Source organism: Prionailurus viverrinus, chromosome B2 (genome assembly GCF_022837055.1).
Source record: "Prionailurus viverrinus isolate Anna chromosome B2, UM_Priviv_1.0, whole genome shotgun sequence".
Lineage (NCBI taxonomy): Eukaryota > Metazoa > Chordata > Mammalia > Carnivora > Felidae > Prionailurus > Prionailurus viverrinus.
Window position 1 is genome coordinate 43897711 of NC_062565.1, and position 19907 is coordinate 43917617.

Below are 19907 nucleotides of genomic sequence, written 5' to 3' on the forward strand. Positions count from 1 at the left end.
GCCCAAGGTGACCGGGCAGCCAGTGGGCCGCAGGGATCTGAGAGGGAATGTCACAACATGTGATCCTGTCTGTTCTGGAAGTCAGATGACTGTACTATGGGTTACCATGACTTGACTTGTGCTCTGCACCACTGTCAAGAGCCTTCTGGATCACTCAATAAATACAACAACTAGTCATTTCCATCAGACAATCAGCAGGATGCCGTTTTATTTCCCCCACGCTGAACTGAGGCTTATTTGACTAGACCCCATGCACTGATTGTTCTGGAGTCCTGTGGAGAGGGCTTTATAGTCCGTCAGCATCTGTTAACCGAGCACAGATTGGGTGCGAGCTCTCTATCAACATCACTCCTGATCACGATGCCCTGAGGCTGTTACAAATTCTGGACATTAATCCGCACTTGTGAGGCCACCTATGTCAGAGTGACAAAAGCTGCCTGCAGTCAAACTTGCCTCTGATCATGACTCAGTGACTCTGTACCAAAGCTGCACCCTGGACTCGCCTGGGGGTGGGGGTAAAAATAGTGCTTCTGGGTCCCACGCCCCTACAGAGACATCCATGTAATTGACCAGGGAGTAGCCTGGCATAGGGAGTTTTTACAGCTTCCCAAACAATCTGAACATGTAGCCAAAGTTGAGAACCACCAGTCTCTATTGAAATTCACGGCCCTGGCACCAAGAGACATTTGTAGCTAATTGGTCTAACCACCTCAGTGGCTTTCTACTTTTGGGGGTCTAAGGATGAGACTAGGTGAGAAGGCATCAATGCAGATGGGAGGAACGTCTTGATCTAACCTACTCAGCACATCCTGTGTTTGTTTTCCCAGAACCACTTTCTGTTTTGCTTTTACTTCCTTGCTCTTTCTTCGTTCTATAAACCACACTCACTGCCACTGTCAATTTAACCTGCTGTCTTCCTTATGATCAAAGTCCAAGCTGTGTGTGATCTCATTTAGTCTTGAAATAGCCCTGCAAGTGAGGAAGCAGCCAAGCTTTTGTTCCTTAAGGCAAATCAGGGGCCTGCAGATCAGGAAAGGTTTTATCTGACATGGAATTCATATCATTATTTTACTTCTGTGTGTTTATAGCCCTTTTCATTTACGAAGTGCTTTCACCTACTTGCTCCTGTGGAGTCCTCACAGCAAGTCTGTGGTGAAAGTATTTTCATAACCAGAGTGGCCACACATCCTGATCTACCCCGAACAATTCTTGTCCTAGCCCAATTATTCATAGAACCCCCTTTCACTCTCCAACCAAGTGTCTTTGTCGGAACAATAAATGACATGATCACTTTATTTATGACCATCCTCTTGTTTTTAAAAGAGGCTACTAAGGCTCGTAGAAGTCAAGGAATTTGGAGGCTCCTGGGTGGCTCAGTTGGTTAAGCATCCGACTTTGGCTCGGGTCATAATCTCACGGTTCTTGGGTTCAAGCCCCGCATCGGGCTCTGTGCTGACAGCTCAGAGCCTGGAGCCTGCTTCCAATTCTGTGTCTCACTCTCTCTCTGCCCACCACCCCCCGCTCCCGTCATGCTCTGTCTCTCTCAAGATAAATAAATAAACATTAAAAAAAAAAAAGAAGTTAAGGAATTTGTTCAGTCATCAGCCAATTAAAAGCAAAACAAGACTCGATCTCATGTCCTGTCTCTCCAAACCTCTGTCCCGCCCATGGGGATTATGAAACATTAGATCAGAGCTGATTTACTCAAAGCTTTCTTACTGTTGATGAAGAAATTAAAAGTGTGAGGGAGGTAATCTCCTAAAAGTTGCTACTACAATGTTCTCTGCAAGGAGTACAGAGCAAGGAGAGCAGACTCCTTGGCTGCATTCTGTGACTACATTAGAATGCATTAGTTAAGTATCAATGAATTGTCCTCTTGGATGGCCCTCAAGAGCTTAACTCAGCAAAACCAGGTACAAGGCCTAACACGGGTATTTGGAAAAGAAAGAGAAATTCAGAGTCCAAACTGCCACATAGGAGGACTGGATCTGAATGTGACCAGGCGTGTTCAACCATAAAACAGGTGGAATCATCATTCTTACTTCCCTGGGTTGTTACACAGAAAGCAAACTTCCCTGGGTTGTTACACAGAAAGCAGCTAAGTCTCACAAGGTCCCCGTGAGTCACTTTTTTTTCGTTCTCTTCATTTTTCACGCGAGGGAACCAAGGCTCATAAACAGGATGCTGGGGATCCAACAGGATAAGGTATTTGAATGTGCTTCATAAATCCTAAAATGCTACCGTTTATTATTATTATTATTATTATTATTATCAGCAGCAGTAATAGTTAACAGATGATAATCAGTTGATGTGGGCTAGAATCATGTGTCCTTGAAACTCCCTGGGTGACCCAGGTTTTGAATGACGCACCCAGTGGACAGGCCAGGTGGAGAGAAGGTCCCTTCCAGAAAGTTGTTGAAGATGACACATCGGATTCTGGGTAGGGTCCAGCCTGACTGAGAGGCTTCCTAGAAACCAACCGATCCTGCCTTGCTGGAAGGACCTCAGGCACCAGACACCCTCCACAAGAAGGCCTTTCTTCATGAGCATCACAGAGCTAAGAGAAATGTCAATTCTGTAAATTGATTCTGGAACTCAGGACATTGTTTCCCTAAAATAAAACCAATCATCACCTGGACAGGATCTTGATTTCACAATCATTTTTCAGCCTTTGCTGCTCCCTATAAATGATAACTACAAACCAGAATTGCAAAAAAGAAGGGGGGGGGGAATCAAGAGCTAACCTCTCTGATTTTTTTTTTTCTCCCATCAGTCCGGTTTTTGAGCTAATCATGAAGGCCTGCCTGGTTCTCATGGATTGCCTTCTTTTAGGGGCAAAACAAATAACAACACAGGCATTTTAGAATTCTTTTGGGGGCACTGAGGGCTGTGCAGTGAGCTTTTTGTATACGTGGAAAAAACCTTCAAAGCTGCCAACACGAAGTTCCCAAGGTGCAGGTAGAATTGGTCTCCGTGCCTAGTAGTGGGTCAAAGGGCTCCTCTGACTCTAAAGAGTCAATTTGTGTTTCAAATAGCTTTCAGGAACTTGACACTATGAAACTACCTGCTCCCAGGAAATCTGAGAAAGTCCTAGAATAGCTTTCTTCAGGGAGAGCAGCGAGCCTCCTGGCTTTGTTAAAGCTCTCCCTGTTCATTCCCTTCCCTAGGCCACAGGACTGGATGGTGAGGTTCAGGGCGCCCGCTCCTGGCCCTTGGTCCAACAGTGCCCAGCTCTGGGGAGGACACGACCTCTTTCGCTATCTGGGTCTGCCGAAGGACCTGGTAATCCTGCCCAGAGGGGACCCAGAAACCAAATGAGGGAGACAGGAGCCACATCTGAGGGGAGACAAACAGGTTCAGCAAAGCAAATGACAGGCATAATTTCTATGGATTATTTTGAAAAATAAACCCAAAGAAGGTAACACCTAGCCAAAAAATATTTAACAGACCTTTGTGGTACGCTAGGGCCAACTGGGGAGGACCACTTACCAAGTCGCAACCTGATGAAGGTTTGGGGATTGTTCTGTTCGGTTTTAGGCATCAAAAGATACCAAAGACCAAAGGGTGGCTATCAAGGTTTATGCAGATCGTATCCTTTTTTGGTGAAAATCTCTCATCAGCTTGGAGATAAGGGCAATTTGCTCAAAACAACATCTTTCCCATCGCAGATATATAGGTCTTTTCAATTCAGCCAGGAGACTCCTAAAAAAGGCACCAAGGAACTCTCCTCTCCTCAGTCACCTGTGCCTTTCCCGGGAAACTTTGCATTTGAAGGCTATTCCCCCCCCCCCCCCCCCCCCGTGGCTCTCACGCCGCCAGCGGACTCCCCTCCCCCCAAGCCTGGCGACTCTCCCCGCACCGCCCAGGAGGCCGCTCTCCGGCCGCCTCAGGTTTCCCGGCTTCTGCGGTGAGCCCGCCACAGCGAGGACTGATCAAATGTTTCTTTCTTACACCGCACCACCCGCGGACCGGGAAACGCCGCCTCCTCCGCCTCCATGCTTTGCCTCCTACAGGTTGCAAATGAAATACAGCCCTGTGGAGGGTAGATTGTTTCTGCCCAGGGAGCGAGGCGACTGAAGTCAGTTTGTGCACTGTGCCCCTCCATCCCAGCCTGCCCCAAGTTGACCGGGGTTTTTTTTTTGTAGTTGTTGTTGGTTTTCTTTGTTTGTTTGTTTGCCAAACCTTGGCATTTCCTGATACTCCCCTGCAGAACCATGATTATGACAATAATAGTAATGTTGGCCAATGGAGTGTTTGTTTTCTGCTTTGCAGGTCACAAAGCAAGAAACACCTTTGTTTCCTTTGCTTTTTTTTTTAGTAGCTCTCAGCAAAAGAGAGAAAAGACATTTGAAGAAATGTTATTTTTATTTTGCCAAAGATAATTGTCCGGATCGGCAATGTTTCCTTTTCTTCCCTTCCCTCTCTTAGCTCTCTCTCCCACCCAATTTTAGAGGCACGCTCACGGCTCCAGGCAGGTTCCGGCCACCTCCTTAATACCTTGAGATGCCCCCTTAAGGACTAGCCAGAATCGCACCGGGCAGGGACCTGTAGCGGCGACCCGCTTGCTCTACAGCGGATCTGACAAACGGCCGGCCAACTCTCCAAGAAGACAGCCACCTGCAAGATTGCACCTGACTCCACAGCAGCCGGGAGCCCCGAAGCGAGGCTCTCTGGCTCGCAGGAAAGCCACCCAAGGGATCGCTGGGGCTGGGCTGTCCTCCCTGGGGAGGGTCCAGCGTCCCAACTCTGTCCGCGCCCAGGCACGTGAGCCCGCGCAGCCGGGAGCCCGACTGCAGGCGCGACAGGTGCGGCGGGCGCAGGGACGCCGACCTACCTTCACGAAGAGTTCGATCTCGGGGTCCCTGTCGTCCCCGTTAGCTGTCGCCGAGTCCGTCATGCCGTCGGCGCCCGGGGCCAGCGTCCCGGGCCGGGGAGGCGCCACCTCTGCGGCGCCTGAGCCAGCGCTCTGCGCTCCTGCTCCTGCTCTGCGGGGCCCTCCTTGAGAGCGGCGCTTATTATTATTATTATTATTATCGGATCTGTTTCTCAAGCTGGGAACCGCAGTGTCTGAGAGATCAAATGTCCCGAGAGATCACATGCAAAGGAGGAGAGGGGAAAGGTGGGTTCAGGGATGGCAGCAGGTCCCCGGAGCAACAAGTGCCGGGCTGCAGGGAGGTGTCACAGGATCCGCTCCAGTCAGCGATCCCCGCGTCGCCGCCAACGCGCCCAAAATAGCCGGAGGCCGCGGGGCGGGGTCAGCCCGGGCGGGGCTGGGCGGGAGGGGCGCCCGGCGAGCGCGGCCTCTGCCCTGGCCCCGGCCCCCGCCCCCCGCCCCCTGCCCCGCCGCCCGGGTCCCGCTGGACCGGAGGCAGTCGCGGCCGAGCCGGGCCGGCACCGCCTACGAGGCCCCGGGGACCTTATGGGAAAGGTAAAGGGAGGGAGAGGGAGTCCAAGCGAACGGGAAAAGAGAGGGGAGAAAAGATGGCTTTAAGTCTTATGTGTCATTAAGGATGCTTTAGCTCGTCCAAGTTACTCTACTATTGGCGTTACCCACTCGGAAAGCCCCTTCCTGCCTTAGCCGTGCTCAGAGTAGGGAGGAGCTGCGGGGAGGGGACAAGGAAAGAAAGGACCCCTATGAGGAGCCATCCTAGAGCTGGGCAAATGGGGTAGGACATGGGGTGGGGGTGGGCAGGGCTCGCGTCTAAGGTAGAGGGGTGAGCCAACCTGGTCAGGGGCAGCCCGAGCCGAGCACCCGCGTCTGGCTGATCTTCTAGGCTTACTTTTTCTTCCACTTTTTTTTCTTGTCTCTTCTTTTCATTCCTTTCTTTCCTAGTCAAATTCCGTTCTCTGTTTTGTAGTGAAGTATGATGCACATATGGAAAAATGCACGTATCACAAATGTCCAGTTCAATGAACTGAACTCAGCCATGGAACGCCAGATGAAGAATTAAAATACTAACTACACCCCCAGAAGCTCCTTTTGGTCTCTCTTCTCTTCCTTTCCTCCCCCTCCACCCCTCTTTTCCACCAGAGTAAACATTATCTTGACGTGTAACAGCACTTGTCTGGAATCTTACAGTAAATACAGTATATATACTCTTGACGTTTGGCATCTTTTGCACACCATTACATTTGTGACATTCATCCATTCTGTTGTGTGTAGTTGTAAATCATTCATTTTCATTGCCACAACTTAACATCCGTATTTTTGATTGATGGGCATTTGCATGGTTTCCAGTTAATGACTACCGTAGATACTGCTGCTATGAACATTCTATCAAACATTCTTTGGTGATAACATGGACACTTTTCTGTTGGGTATATCCTTAGGAGTGGAATTTATAAGTTATAGCGTACAAGAATGTTCTTGAATAGACGCTGCCAAAGGGGTTGTACCAATGTACGTTCCCACCTTTCATTTATTTTAAAAATAGGTACAGAATCTTTTGCATCTGAAATCTGGTCAACTTTCATTTGTTTTCTCTGCCTTCTCTCTAGCTAATCCTGTTGGTGCTCTCTCTTGCCTTGCTCACAAATAATGCATTTATTTCACAGCTTTGTAAGAAAACAAAGTCATCCCTTAATAATAAAAATAACTAATAATACTTATTACGTACCAGACAAAAGAAAGCACTGGAGATCTTAACTTGTTTCATCTTTACAGTTAGTGTTATTATCCCAGTGTTCCAGAGGGGGAAACAGGTTTAAAGTATTTAAGTAACTTGCCTCTAGTCATTCAAGTAGAAAATGGCAGATTTGAACGCAGAAAGACTGAGCCTCTGCTCCCAACTACTCTACTAACTGCCTCTCTCAAATTTAGTGCATGCTGGGTAAGTCATTCTGAAGAAACAAAGACACTGTCCTGGTCTGAATGGAGATTAAGTTCCATTTCAGGATAATAGTCACATGGAAGGAAGACTAAGGCTGTCACATGAATTGAGCTCCATAAATCAGCATGTAGACAGATTATTCACCACAGTGGGAGTGGGTAGACAGAAAGGCCTCATAAAGCAGAAGGCACTGCGCTGAATCTTCCTGAATGGCCAGGCGTCTGACAGGCAGAGAAGATGGCAGGGTACCCTGACCACCCTTTATGGCAGGCCGTTTCCCCATAAACCTCAAGTACAAATGTTCCTTTTCACTGAAGAAGTCGCCAAGCCCAACTTGCAAGCCCTCACAATACACTACAGCTTAATCGAGGTGAGGTCTAATTGCTCTCCTCCTCCTTGGTTTCAGGCTTACATCACCAAAGCCTTTAGAGAAACAGTCACCTTCACAGCTTGTACATTCTGAGCCAATGACTGCATACCTTCACTGCATGCTGCACAGACTCATCACTTCCTGCTCTGGACTGCAGACAATATTTGCAATAGCGATGTGGCAGAGGTAAATAAAATTATATCCGTGAAATGCCCTTGAGGGTTTTTTTTTTCTTTAGATGAAAAATGCTTTACACGTGTGATCATGTTCTTGGCTATGATCTAAACAATGTATGGTATGACCTCCACTTTCCTTACTTCCAACCTAGCAGAGTTGGCTTCCATTTTGTTTTCTCTAAACATCTACTGCTTACTGCTTATTGGAAATGAACCAGTTCCCTTTTAATCTCTAGATAATACCTTCCATTTGGACATCCCTACAGACAACTGATAGTTTTGATATTTTAAATCTTCATGTTGCCACACACACACACACACACACACACACACACAAGTCCGCATTGGTGATGAAGTACTTTCGTGCCTATTTCTAGTTTTTAAGTCCACATTCTGCTTTCATTCAAGATAAAAAAAAAAAATCTTTGTTTTGTACCCTTTAATGTCAAATCATAATTGGTTAGAGTCTATTCCAGCTTTGTCCAGAGAAAAACACTTCCTTGATCATAGACTGTACTTCTGATAATCATAGTTTCACACAGTTAGTGCAAGCTTGGGGTAACTATTTACCAGGAAAGCACTTCAAAGACATATTTAGTGCTCACTTTGGCTGCACATATACTAAAATTGGAACAGTACAGAGAAAATTAGCATGGCCCCAATGCAAGGCTAACATGTAAATCTGTGTAACATCCATACATTTGTATGATTGTTGAAAGCAAAAATTATCACATGTCTTACGGGGTTTTAAATATATTCAGACTCAAATGATATGGCATAAAGGTGAAGGTAAAGGGATTTATATAGTGGTAAGGTTTCTTCAAGTGGCAAACTATGACCTCTAAGCAGACTGAGAAAAGTTAGGTATGTATGTCATAACCACTCCTAAAGCAACAACTATAAAAGTTATATAAAGAAATGTAGTGAAAAGCCAAGAGGTAAATCAAAATGTAATGGGAAGAAATTTTCAAATAATTTAATAGGCTTGATGGGGGGACAAAGAGAACAAACATAAAACTTACTATTAGACGGCACACCTAAATCCAACCATATGAATATTTACACTAAATAAAAATGATCTAGGGGCGCCTGGGTGGCGCAGTCGGTTAAGCGTCCGACTTCAGCCAGGTCACGATCTCGCGGTCCGTGAGTTCGAGCCCCGCGTCAGGCTCTGGGCTGACGGCTCAGAGCCTGGAGCCTGTTTCCGATTCTGTGTCTCCCTCTCTCTCTGCCCCTCCCCCGTTCATGCTCTGTCTCTCTCTGTCCCAAAAAAATAAATAAACGTTGAAAAAAAAATAAAAAAATAAATAAATAAATAAATAAATAATGATCTAAACACATCAATTAAAAGCTGGAGATTGTTGGATTGGATTTTAAAAGATACTCAGCTCTACAATGTTACAGAATCTCACTTCAAGCATAATGATACAGATAATTATAAGGAAAAGGATGGAAAGAAATACCATGCAAACACTAATCAAAAGAAAGTTAGTGGTTATATTCATATCTGACAAAATAGACCCCAGAACAAGGAAATTATCAGCGATAAAGTTGGATATTACACAATGATGAATGATTCAACCCATCAAGATATAACAACTCTAAGTGTATACATACCTAATAAAAAACTTTCAAAATACATGAAGCAAAGCTGACAGAACTGAAGGAAGAAACAAATACACGAATATGGTTGGAGACTACAAAATTTTTTCTTAGTAATTGATAGCACAAATAGACAAAAAAAAAAAATCACTAAGAATATAGAAGACTGAAACAGTACTACAACCAATTTGGCCAAATGAACTTTTATAGAATATCCCATCTAAATAACAACAGAACCCACACTGTTTTCAAGTACGCGTGGAATAGTCACCAAAATAAACCATATTCTGTATCACAAAACAAACATTATATGTAAAAGAATGAAACAATACAAATATATTCTCTGACTATAATAGAACCAATTACATCAATAAAAAATGTTTCTGGAAAACCTCTAAATATTGGGAAATAAAGCAATTCACTTTCAGAAATTCATTGGTTAATAAAGAAGCCTGAAGGATAATTATAAAATATTTTGATCCCAATGTAAAGGAACGTACAATGTATCAAAATTTGTGGGATGTAGCTAAAGCAGTTCCTAGAAAGAAATTTATACTTGAAATGCTCATTTAGGGGCGCCTGGGTGGCGCAGTCAGTTAATAGTCCGACTTCAGCCAGGTCACGATCTCGCGGTCCGTGAGTTCGAGCCCCGAGTCGGGCTCTGGGCTGATGGCTCAGAGCCTGGAGCCTGTTTCCGATTCTGTGTCTCCCACTCTCTCTGCCCCTCCCCCATTCATGCTCTGTCTCTCTCTGTCCCAGAAATAAATAAACGTTGAAAAAAAAAAATTAAAACAACAAAAAAAGAAATGCTCATTTAGGAAGGGAATAAAGGTCTCAAATCTAAGCGTGTACCTTAAGAAACCAGCTAACCTTGGGGCGCCTGGGTGGCGCAGTCGGTTAAGCGTCCGACTTCAGCCAGGTCACGATCTCGCGGTCCGTGAGTTCGAGCCCCGCGTCAGGCTCTGGGCTGATGGCTCGGAGCCTGGAGCCTGTTTCCGATTCTGTGTCTCCCTCTCTCTCTGACCCTCCCCCGTTCATGCTCTGTCTCTCTCTGTCCCAAAAATAAATAAAAAATGTTGAAAAAAAAATTAAAAAAAAAAAAAACCAGCTAACCCTAAAGCAACAAGGAATAAAATAAATATAAGAAAAAAAAATGAAATTGAAACAAGATAAAACAATGGAGAAAATCAGTGAAACCAGAAGCTAGTTCTTGTAAAAGATGAATAGAATTAATAAATTTGGCTCTGGATTTGCCAAGAGAAAAAGAGAGAAGGTGTATTTTATCAGTATCAGGTGTGAAAGACGGATAGCAATGCAAACTTCACAATCAGGAGAAGGTAATAAAGGAACAATATAGGCAACTTTTTACATATAAATTAGATACTTAAATGAAAAGAACCAAATCTTAAACGACACAAAACTCATTCAAGAAGTAGACGATAACCCTAAACCATAAGAAACTCTTAAATACAGAGAACAAACTGAGGATTGGTGGGGACTGGAGGGGAAAATGGGTGATGGGCATTGAGGAGGGCACTTGTTGGGATGAGCCCTGGACATTGTATGTAAGTCATGAATCATGGGAATCTACTCTCGAAGCCAAGAGCACACCATATACTCTGTATGTTAGCTAACTTGACAATAAATTATATTTAAAAATAATAATAAAAATAAATAAAATAAAAAACATTGTAATCAAAAAAAAAAGAAAAAGAAATAGGAGATAACCTGAATAGTCCCATATACACTAAAGATATTGAATTCATAGTTGAAAATCTTCCCAAAAAACCCCTACCAAAACTCAAAAAACTCCCAGGCCCAGATGTCTTTATTAATGGATTCAACCAAACCTTTAAGAAAGAAAGAAATAGCGATTCTTTTTTTTTTTTTTTAATGTTTATTTTTGAGAGAGACAGAGACAGAATGCAAGTGGGTTAGGGGCAGAGAGACAGGGAGACACAGAATCTGAAGCAGGCTCCAGGCTCTGTCTGAGCTGTCAGCACAGAGCCCGACACGGGGCTTGAACTCACGAGCTGTGAGATCATGACCTGAGCCGAAGTCAGATGCTCAACCGACTGAGCCACTCAGGCGCCCTGAAATCATAGCAATTCTACACAATCTTTTCCAGAAGAAAAGGAGGAAATAAAGAACTTGTATCCAGAATTTGTAAAGAATTTTCACAACTCAAAGATAAGAAAACAAACAACCCAATTAAAAATTGGCAAAAAGAGGGGCACCTGGGTGGCTTAGTGGGTTGTGTCCGACCTCAGCTCAGGTCATGATCTCACATAGGGCTCTCTGCTGTCAGCACAGAGCCCGGTTCAGATCCTATGTCCCCCTCTGTCTACCCCTCCCCCACTCACGTTCTCCATTCTCAAAAATAAATAAACATTTAAAAAAAGTTGTTTTTACTTGGCAAAAAGAATCTGAACAGACATATGAACAGACATCTGAACATGCCAATGGCAAATCAGCACATGAAAAGATGATAAATGTCATGATTCAGCAGAGAAATAGAAATAAATACAATGATAACCACAGTATACCTATCAGAATGGTAAAAATATATACACGTGATAACCTCACGTGGTAGCAAGGATACAGAACAACTGGAATTCTTGCACATTGTCAGTGAGAAGGCAGAATTGTACAGTCGTTCTGACAGAACACTTTGGCGATTCCGTGTAAAGTCAAATATATGTTAACCATAAGAAGCACTCGTCGTCTCCTGGATATCATCCTAGAGAGATGAAAACTTCGGTTCTCGCAAAAGCCTGTACACGAATGTGCATAGCAGAATTCATGATTGGGGCAAACTGGAGACAACCTAAATGCCCCTCAATAGCTAAATGAATAAAAAAAAAAATTGTGGTACATCCATACAATGATATACCACTTAGCCATTACAAAGAATGAATACCTCCAAAACACGGATGAATTTCAGCTGTATGTACCAAGTCAGAGAAGCCAGTCTCAAAAGATTGCATACTGAACGGTCCCATTTAGATGACATTCTGGGAAGGCAACATTATAGTGATGGAGAGCAAATCAATGGCTGACAGGATTGCAGAGGGGTGGGGGACTACCAAAGGGTAGCACGAGGGAATATTTTCAGGTGATGGAACTATTCTGTATCCTGTCCGTGGTGGTGGTTATAGATGTTTCTGCATGCGCGAAAACATACAGAGCTCTAAACCAAAAAAGAGAATTTTCTGTAGGTAAATTTTTAAATGATCAAGATTCTCTTTTTTTTTTAATGTTTTTATTTATTTTTGACAGAGAGAGAGAGAGAGAGAGACAGACAGACAGAGCATGAGCAGGGGAGGGGCAGAGAGAGAGGGAGACACAGAATCGGAAGCAGGCTCCAGGCTCCGAGCTGTCAGCACAGAGCCGGATGCGGGACTCGAATTCACGGACTGTGAGATCATGATCTGAGCCAAAATAGGACGCTCAACCGACTGAGCCACCCAGCTGCCCCTAAATGATCAAGATTCTTAAAAACTGCAGAGAAAGGTAAAACCACTAGATTTTATTTTTACATCCCCTTTCCACGCATTCTTTGCTTCAAATCCTTAGTCTCAGATCTCATCTTACCATTGACTTCAGATCTATAAAACGGCTCTCTGTTCCATGCGACCTGGTGCTCCTAAGTATAGTCATTCAGTAAAATAGAAAGAACTTTCATTGAAATAAAAAATGAAACAGCAAAATAAGCATATTTAGACTGAGAGCGAGTGTGTGTGTGTGGTAAAAGGACATTCAGTATGAAATAATGATGATCCTTTGGGGAAGATTTGGTAGAAATGTTCACCTTGCCCAGTGCCAGAGTAGAAGAATGTCAGTAGATACAAGCTCCAACTTTTACGTACCTAATGATATTCGCTCGAACCCACTCAGTCTGCCCAGGGTAGCAGCTACTTCTATGAGACTTAGATTGTTCCACTCTTACGTTCTTCACGGAGAATCTCTCAGACAATCCCAAGAGCTTGAGGTTCAAGCTGAGGGGGCAAGTAGGTTTTGATGGCAGCTGCAGGAGCATCAATTACATTGTGTCTCTGTGAGAGGACCAGGTGGGTGTAGACAAGAGGAGGTGAGTCCTGGAGGAGTTACAATCCCATGAAGTCACTGGTTGGGCTGTGAGGGGGATTAGGGTGGGTTGCTAGTTCTATCTATCCCTTTATAAACTAACGTGCTCTTGGGCGTGCCTAACATTACCAGTAATCTTTGTCCCCACCGCAGTCGGCCTACAGACTCCCGGGGAGAGCCTGGGAGTGGGCTGGACTGAAGCCAGGGGTCCTTGTCAACAACCTTCACTCATCCCCCTGATTCACGCATTACTCATTCTCTCCACCAGGGTTTTGGGGAGCACTGCTCATACGCTTTCTAGAACCCTCTAAGAAGACGCATTGTGCACATCACCTCCTGATGATAAGCAGTCTTTGTTCCTGCATTATTCCTTCATGGATTGAGTCAGGACTTTTCCACAAAAGTAAAGTCCCCTTGAGGACAGGAATGCAGTTTTATGTCTCTTTTGCATGACCCTCAGAACATAACAGTTCCTTGCTATACACTTTTAAACAAACAAAAACCACTTATCAAACAAACTGTTGATAATTCAAGTACAAGTGTACATGCTCAAGAAAATAGTTGTTGGTGGAATGAATTAATGAATAACTGGAACTTTCTTTCACAGCCTCCTCCTCCACTAGAGATTCTGCCCTTACTTATATTAACTCAAAGGCTGACATCACTAAAATGGACATTACAGTGTGGGGGGTTTGTAAAGATTCTAATTTTGAAGTAAAACATGGAAAAGAGTTTGTAATAATAATAATAATAGTCAACATTTACCAAGGGCCCACCATGTGCCTGAAGCTCTGAATCTCTTATGAGCTCTCTTCATCTCTATAAATAACCCTGTGAGACAGGTGCTATCAGTCCCATTTCACAAATGAGGAAGCAAAGACTTAAAAAGATTAAGTAACTTGTTCAAGATCACACAGATAATAATAAACAACACAGCTGGTATTCTGACCCGGGTCTCTCCATTGTGAAAGCCCATTTTATTAACCAGCATGCTTTACTGTATGTGAGAAGCAGGATGGATGTGGAGGAGGCTGGGGTGATGTTAGAGACTTAGAAATTGCTTCCTGAATTGCAGTCAGTGAATAACTGGTTTTGGATAAGAAATGGCTAGATTTGGGGATTCTAGAATCCCTCTTCACTCTGCTTAACCTAAGAGACACCAGAGACAAGCTGAAAAAAGAGGCAGGGACCAAAATGTGGTTCATGAAAAATAAAAAAATACGGAGCCCCTAGAGAAAGGAAAGCTGTGGGAGACAAGAGGCCAGGGAAAAGTGATCTGAGGTCATGTTCTGTTGCATCACCATGAATTTTTGGCAAGATTTGTTGCTCTGGTAATTGTCTCACTTAATGGCAAAGTTCATACTTTAGGCACAGCAAGATCACATTAAAATACAACTATTACATAAGTATATTTTTAAAAACCTTGGGCCAGATCCAGGATAAATACCTAATTCAAAATACATAATTAATAATAATTCAAATACATCATTTGTAACAAAATCCCCAAAATATGTTGACCCCTATTACTTTTATACACACAGCTCATTTTCTTTTGGCCAAAAAGCCCATCTTGACAATTGACGAGAGATCAAAAAAGGGCATGGTGTTAAAGAGGACCCAGGCTGGAGAGAAGCAAGGTAAGGAATCTTGTGGTATGGAAGTCAGCTTGTCCATGGGTGGGAGCAGAATGAATTGAGGGAAGTGGGAAAATGCCCATGACCAAGCAGATTAGAATTCTGAAAGGAAAAGTGAAGAGTTGTTATAATGATTGACAACTAGAATCCATTTGCCCTTTTGTTAAAGGAACCCCGAATTTTCTTTGGAATCTGCACCTGTTCCATTCACAGCCCATTAGCTTCAAGCGGAGCTTCCTGATTGGGCAGGTAACTTGGATTGGCCAATGGGAGCATTGACTCCCTGTGAGCACTATGATTCGTCCAAAATGGACACATGATCAACTTGGGGCCAATTTTCTGTTTTTAAAATGGAAAAAAAAAAAAAAAGGTCTTCTAATAGACTCGCAAAGCAAGCTACTTAGTGTTGCGTTCATGACATTCTCATTTACAGTGTAGTTTGTGAAGAATCATGTCTTAAAACTGTAATTATGTTCTCTAGTTAAGAGAACATAGTTAACTAGTTAACTAGCAAAGCTAGTTAAGGCTTTGTAACTCTTAGAAGACGTTATATGAATCCTCATTACGACATAATAAAAACAGCTCAGACTTTGCTCAGATTTGGGGCTTTTGTCAGAAACGTGCCTAAGAGTCAGTCTTTCCTTCTGTTGGACTTACGGAGAAACTAAGATATGGTCCTGGAGCTGTCTGTGCTATCTAGCCATTGCTAAGACAGTATAATTGAGAGTAAAGCCAACAGAGAGAAAACGAGGGCCAAAAGCTGGAGAAAGGAAACCCAAGTTCTGATGTCTTGTTTGAGTGACTAGATGAGTGACTTGTTGAGTGACTAGTGGTCCACATGATAGAAGAAAGATTTCAGGGCTCTTGTAAGGTGGATAGGAATCAACAGCACAGTGATGCCTTTTTAAAAAGGAGGCTGCATCCTAAGATGAATAAGTCATAGTTTTAAAGTTCCAGACCCTCTATATAGGCACTATTTAGTCTTTCCAGGCTTGTAAGCCAAAATACAAAATGAAAGTGAAAATATGTCCAGAAATTGGCAGAGTTGCAGAGAAGCTCCGTGTGTCAATTTAAAGCAATAAGATAAATGATACAATCATAAAATTATGACTCCACGCATCAATCTTACTTTTCAACAGAGAATGTCTTATATAGTGAAAAGAACACAGGACTTGGATCCAAAAGTTCCAAACTCAAGACTTGGCTTCTGTCACTTTCTAGCCTTATGCCTTGATGATCAACCCTCCCAAACCTCAATTTCTTTTATTTTGTTCTTTTTCCAAACCTCAATTTCTTTTTCTGTAAATGGAGGTAACTGTACCTTCCCTGAAGTTAATGTAAAGTTTAAATAATATTATTTATGAATACGTGTAATTCATGCAGCATATTGACTATCCCGTAAAGAAAGAACAAAAGAGCTGCCTCTCCACAAATGCATGTAAGACAGCACTGTGTTTCAGAGGTAGTTTCTCACTTAATCCCTCACTCCAACCCTATTCATGAGGTAGCTACTATCATGGCTCCATTGGGCAGAAGAGAAAACTGATACACACAGATTAGTTAGTAAGCATAGCTAACCAGAAAACTCTAGAGCTGGGATTTTAATCCAGGTCTGACTCCCAAGTGTCTGCTTTTATGACCTCAATGAATGAGGACTATTTAGTATTATTTTATTATTAATGAATTAAATAAATGAATAAAAAGAAAGGGAGAGAGAGAGAGAGAGAGACAAAAGGCTCCAAGTGAAGGCTGAAGGTCAGCTACTGGAACATTCAAATGACAAAATAAGAAATGCCCCCAGGTAAAGAATGGAATATATACCCTGTTGTCATTACTCTGACCACGCTGGATGGCCTCTCTCCTTTATCTGACTGTCTCCCTCTTCTAATGTCAGCTCTTCAAGCTACATAAGGAATTATTTCCAGAATGGCATAGAATATTTTTGAGAACCTTGCAAATTCCTTCTTGGAAATGGGTAGAATTGATCTAACCAAATTGTTTTTTTTTTAAAGTTTATTTATTTATTGGGTCATCAGGGGAATATATATATATATATATATATATATATATACACACACACACATATGTATGTACATATACACACATATATGTGTATATATTCACACATATATATGTGTGTGTGTGTGTATATATATATATATATATATATATATATGCAGAGAGAGAATCCCAAGCAGGCTCCACACTGTCAGCCAGCGTGGAGTTGGATGCAGGGCTCAAACTCAAAAACCGTAAGACCATGACCTGAGCCAAAATCAAGAGTTGGACACTTGGGGCGCCTGGGTGGCTCAGTCAGTTGAGTGCCCGACTTCAGCTCAGGTCATGATCTCTCGGTCTGTGAGTTCGAGCCCCGCTTCGGGCTCTGTGCCGACAGCTCAGAGTCTGGAGCTTGTTTCGGATTCTGTGTCTCCCTCTCTCTGACCCTCCCCTGTTCATGCTGTCTCTCCCTGTCTCAAAAATAAATAAAACGTTAAAAAAAAAATTTTAAAAAAAGAGTTGGACACTTAACCAACTGAACCACTTAGACGTCCCACCAAATTGTTATTTTAAAAATAACCTATCCTAAAGGTAGGGGCAGTTATATATGTCCATTGCACCTCTAGAAGTCTAAAAACATATCTCTATTTGAGTCTTTTTTTTTTTTCTTTCCATTTATTTCCTTGTATACATATGTCTCCTTATTTTAGGATCTCAGAGAGACAGAACACAACATTTCTATGCCTTATTAGTTGGTCATAACTAGGCAGATACAGAAGAAATTTATCTCTGCAGCACTGTAACAAGTGGCTCTCTTTAATCTACATTCAGGTAAAAAGCTTTGATTCTATTTTTTGTCATATATGTTTCCCAACTGTGCAATCTTTTATGATCTCCCAGGAAGATCAGCCTTACTGCCGCAAAACTTGATGGACAGAAAATCAGAGGCTTGTCTAGAATTGTTTCAATTTCCTTCTCCTGGAGAGAAAGCAGAAAGCACTTCAAATATCTCATTTTGGCTAACTTCGGCCAAGCATACCTTGGTCGTGTTCTATGCCAGGCACTGTGCTCAGTGCTGGGGAATAAATGTGTGAGTGAGCCCTAGCCTCTGTTGCAAGGAGCTCACAGTGCCTACAACAGAGGGGTGCTCCTGCTCTTCGCCCCATTTCTAGCTGAAGAGGTGCAACGTGTTTGTAAAAACACAGAATTGAAATAAGCCTAACAGTATTGAGAAAAGATGCTCGTTGCCAAAATTTTCGTAACCAGAGTAGGAGATAGATGTACACTTGGGTCCACACCAGCTGCCTCCCAAATGAGTCCTCTCCCACCAAGTCAGCGATGGTCAGAGGTAATTCATCATTTCCACATCATGTTTCTGTTGACCACCTGTTACACACCAAATATTCTTGGAGACACTGAGTGTATCTTGGGGAATAAAACACTTGTGGATAGCCCTTGCTTGGTGGGCCTTGCAATACAGGGTAGGAGATAGGACAAACATGTGAACAAATAAATAGATGCATACTTATAAAATGTGATAGATACTTTCTGGGAATCTGGGTTTCAATGCTAAAGAATCACAGTGGAAGATGAGGGAACCCCGCTTAGGCCATGCATGGGGAAAGCTTATCTAACGAAGTGACATTTAAGCCCAGACCTAAAAGATAAAAAGGGGCTGGTCATTTGAAGACAGAAGGGAAAAGAGAAGTGAACAGCATGTGTGAGGGGCCCTAAGGTAGGATAAAGTTTTTCATGCTTGAGAAACTAAAGATCTAGCTTGAATTCCTCCATGTATCCCTTTAGGGGTCCGTGCCGTGGGGTCCCAGATTTACCTTTTCCTACATAATTATATTGACAAACTTTTGGAATATTAATACCCTCTTGGAGAAGATGTGCCCAGAGGCTTTCATTCGGTGAAAAAGTTATATCGTAAAGAAATAATGGTGGCACCACTGAATATACGCTGAGTTGGTAGCAAATCACACTCTCTCTTGCTCTATAATGCTTCAGAATTTCTTTAGTTAAATACACTTTGGAAAGGGTTGCAATTCACACTTGTACAAAGACAGACATTAACCTAAGACTCCTTTGCAATATATGCTTTTCACTTCAGTGTCCCTCACGCTTTGGTTTCGCTCACTGGCTACGACAGGCAAAGACATTTGCAGGATGGCAAAACCCACTCCCAAAGGCTGAGGTTTTATCTAAGTCATTTTATGATAGAAGATTGCATTGAAATCCATTCAATTCCGTTAAAATCCATTCTTTTTTTTACCTTGCTTTTTTGGAATCTTCAACATTTATTTATTTTTGGGACAGAGAGAGACAGAGCATGAACGGGGGTGGGGCAGAGAGAGAAGGAGACACAGAATCGGAAACAGGCTCCAGGCTCTGAGCCATTAGCCCAGAGCCCAACACGGGGCTCGAACTCACGGACCGCGAGATCGTGACCTGGCTGAAGTCGGACGCTTAACCGACTGCGCCACCCAGGCGCCCCGATTTTTTGGAATCTTGTAAACACAACCATTGTCACTTTTTCCTCTCTTGAGAAATTAAATCCCAGGATGATAAAAGCTGAACGTGGAGTCCATCATTTGTCTCCCTTCGACACATCACAGGGTAATTCCATCAGTAGACATTAGGCTTAATGACCTTAATGAAGCCTCCCTATGTTAGGGCCCAGAGGGTCAAACTGCTGACCTAAGCTCTGCCTTACTCATGGCACCAGTTCTCTGGTCAAAGTCCTTATATTAAAGGGCAGAGGATACAGAACAGCCTGGCCAAAGTGGTCTGGCCAAGTTCTCAAGTCAAAGCCAACTCCTCTGCTCCTTCCCTCTTGTTATAGAGATGCATGTGTGCCCATCATGTGGGTCCTGACTAGCCACGACCCCTTGCCCTTGTGCTGAGAGATCACTTGGCAGTCAGAGTGTCCATTCTCTTTTTATCCCTCGTGTCTCATACCGAGTAGGCACTCAGTGGGCATTTATTCCATAAGTGGGTTGAATAAATGAGCGAATCAACTTGAGTATAGTTCACACACACTTGACAACTGTTTACATGGAGGCCTACAAAGTGTAGGCTTTCTGTCTGGCATCTTCAAACAATCTTAGCATTTGCATGAAACTTCTAGAAATATTTCTTATTTAACGATTGTCACGGCCATAAAAAGTAGAACAGATATTTTTCTTGTTACCCCCATGTTAACAAGATC

At 43.1% G+C, this 19907-nt stretch overlaps 1 protein-coding gene and 1 non-coding gene across 3 annotated transcripts in view; one reads left to right on the top strand and one right to left on the bottom strand.

The window, feature by feature from the left end:
- Nucleotides 1-19907, bottom strand: part of CLIC5 (chloride intracellular channel 5) — a 164851-nt gene that overhangs the window by 101235 nt on the left and 43709 nt on the right. The window contains exon 1 of one of the 2 annotated variants that reach the window (XM_047859425.1): nt 4835-5203. The exons of the other annotated variant lie outside the window; for it this stretch is intronic. Coding sequence (XP_047715381.1) covers nt 4835-4897 — 63 coding nt within the window. The 5' untranslated portion in view covers nt 4898-5203. Of the gene's footprint in view, nt 1-4834; nt 5204-19907 lie in introns of those variants that run through there. 2 annotated transcript variants of the gene reach the window in all.
- On the top strand, nt 7974-8081 carry LOC125166893 (U6 spliceosomal RNA). Its single transcript, XR_007152600.1, has one exon. It is a non-coding gene; the product is annotated as a U6 spliceosomal RNA (small nuclear RNA).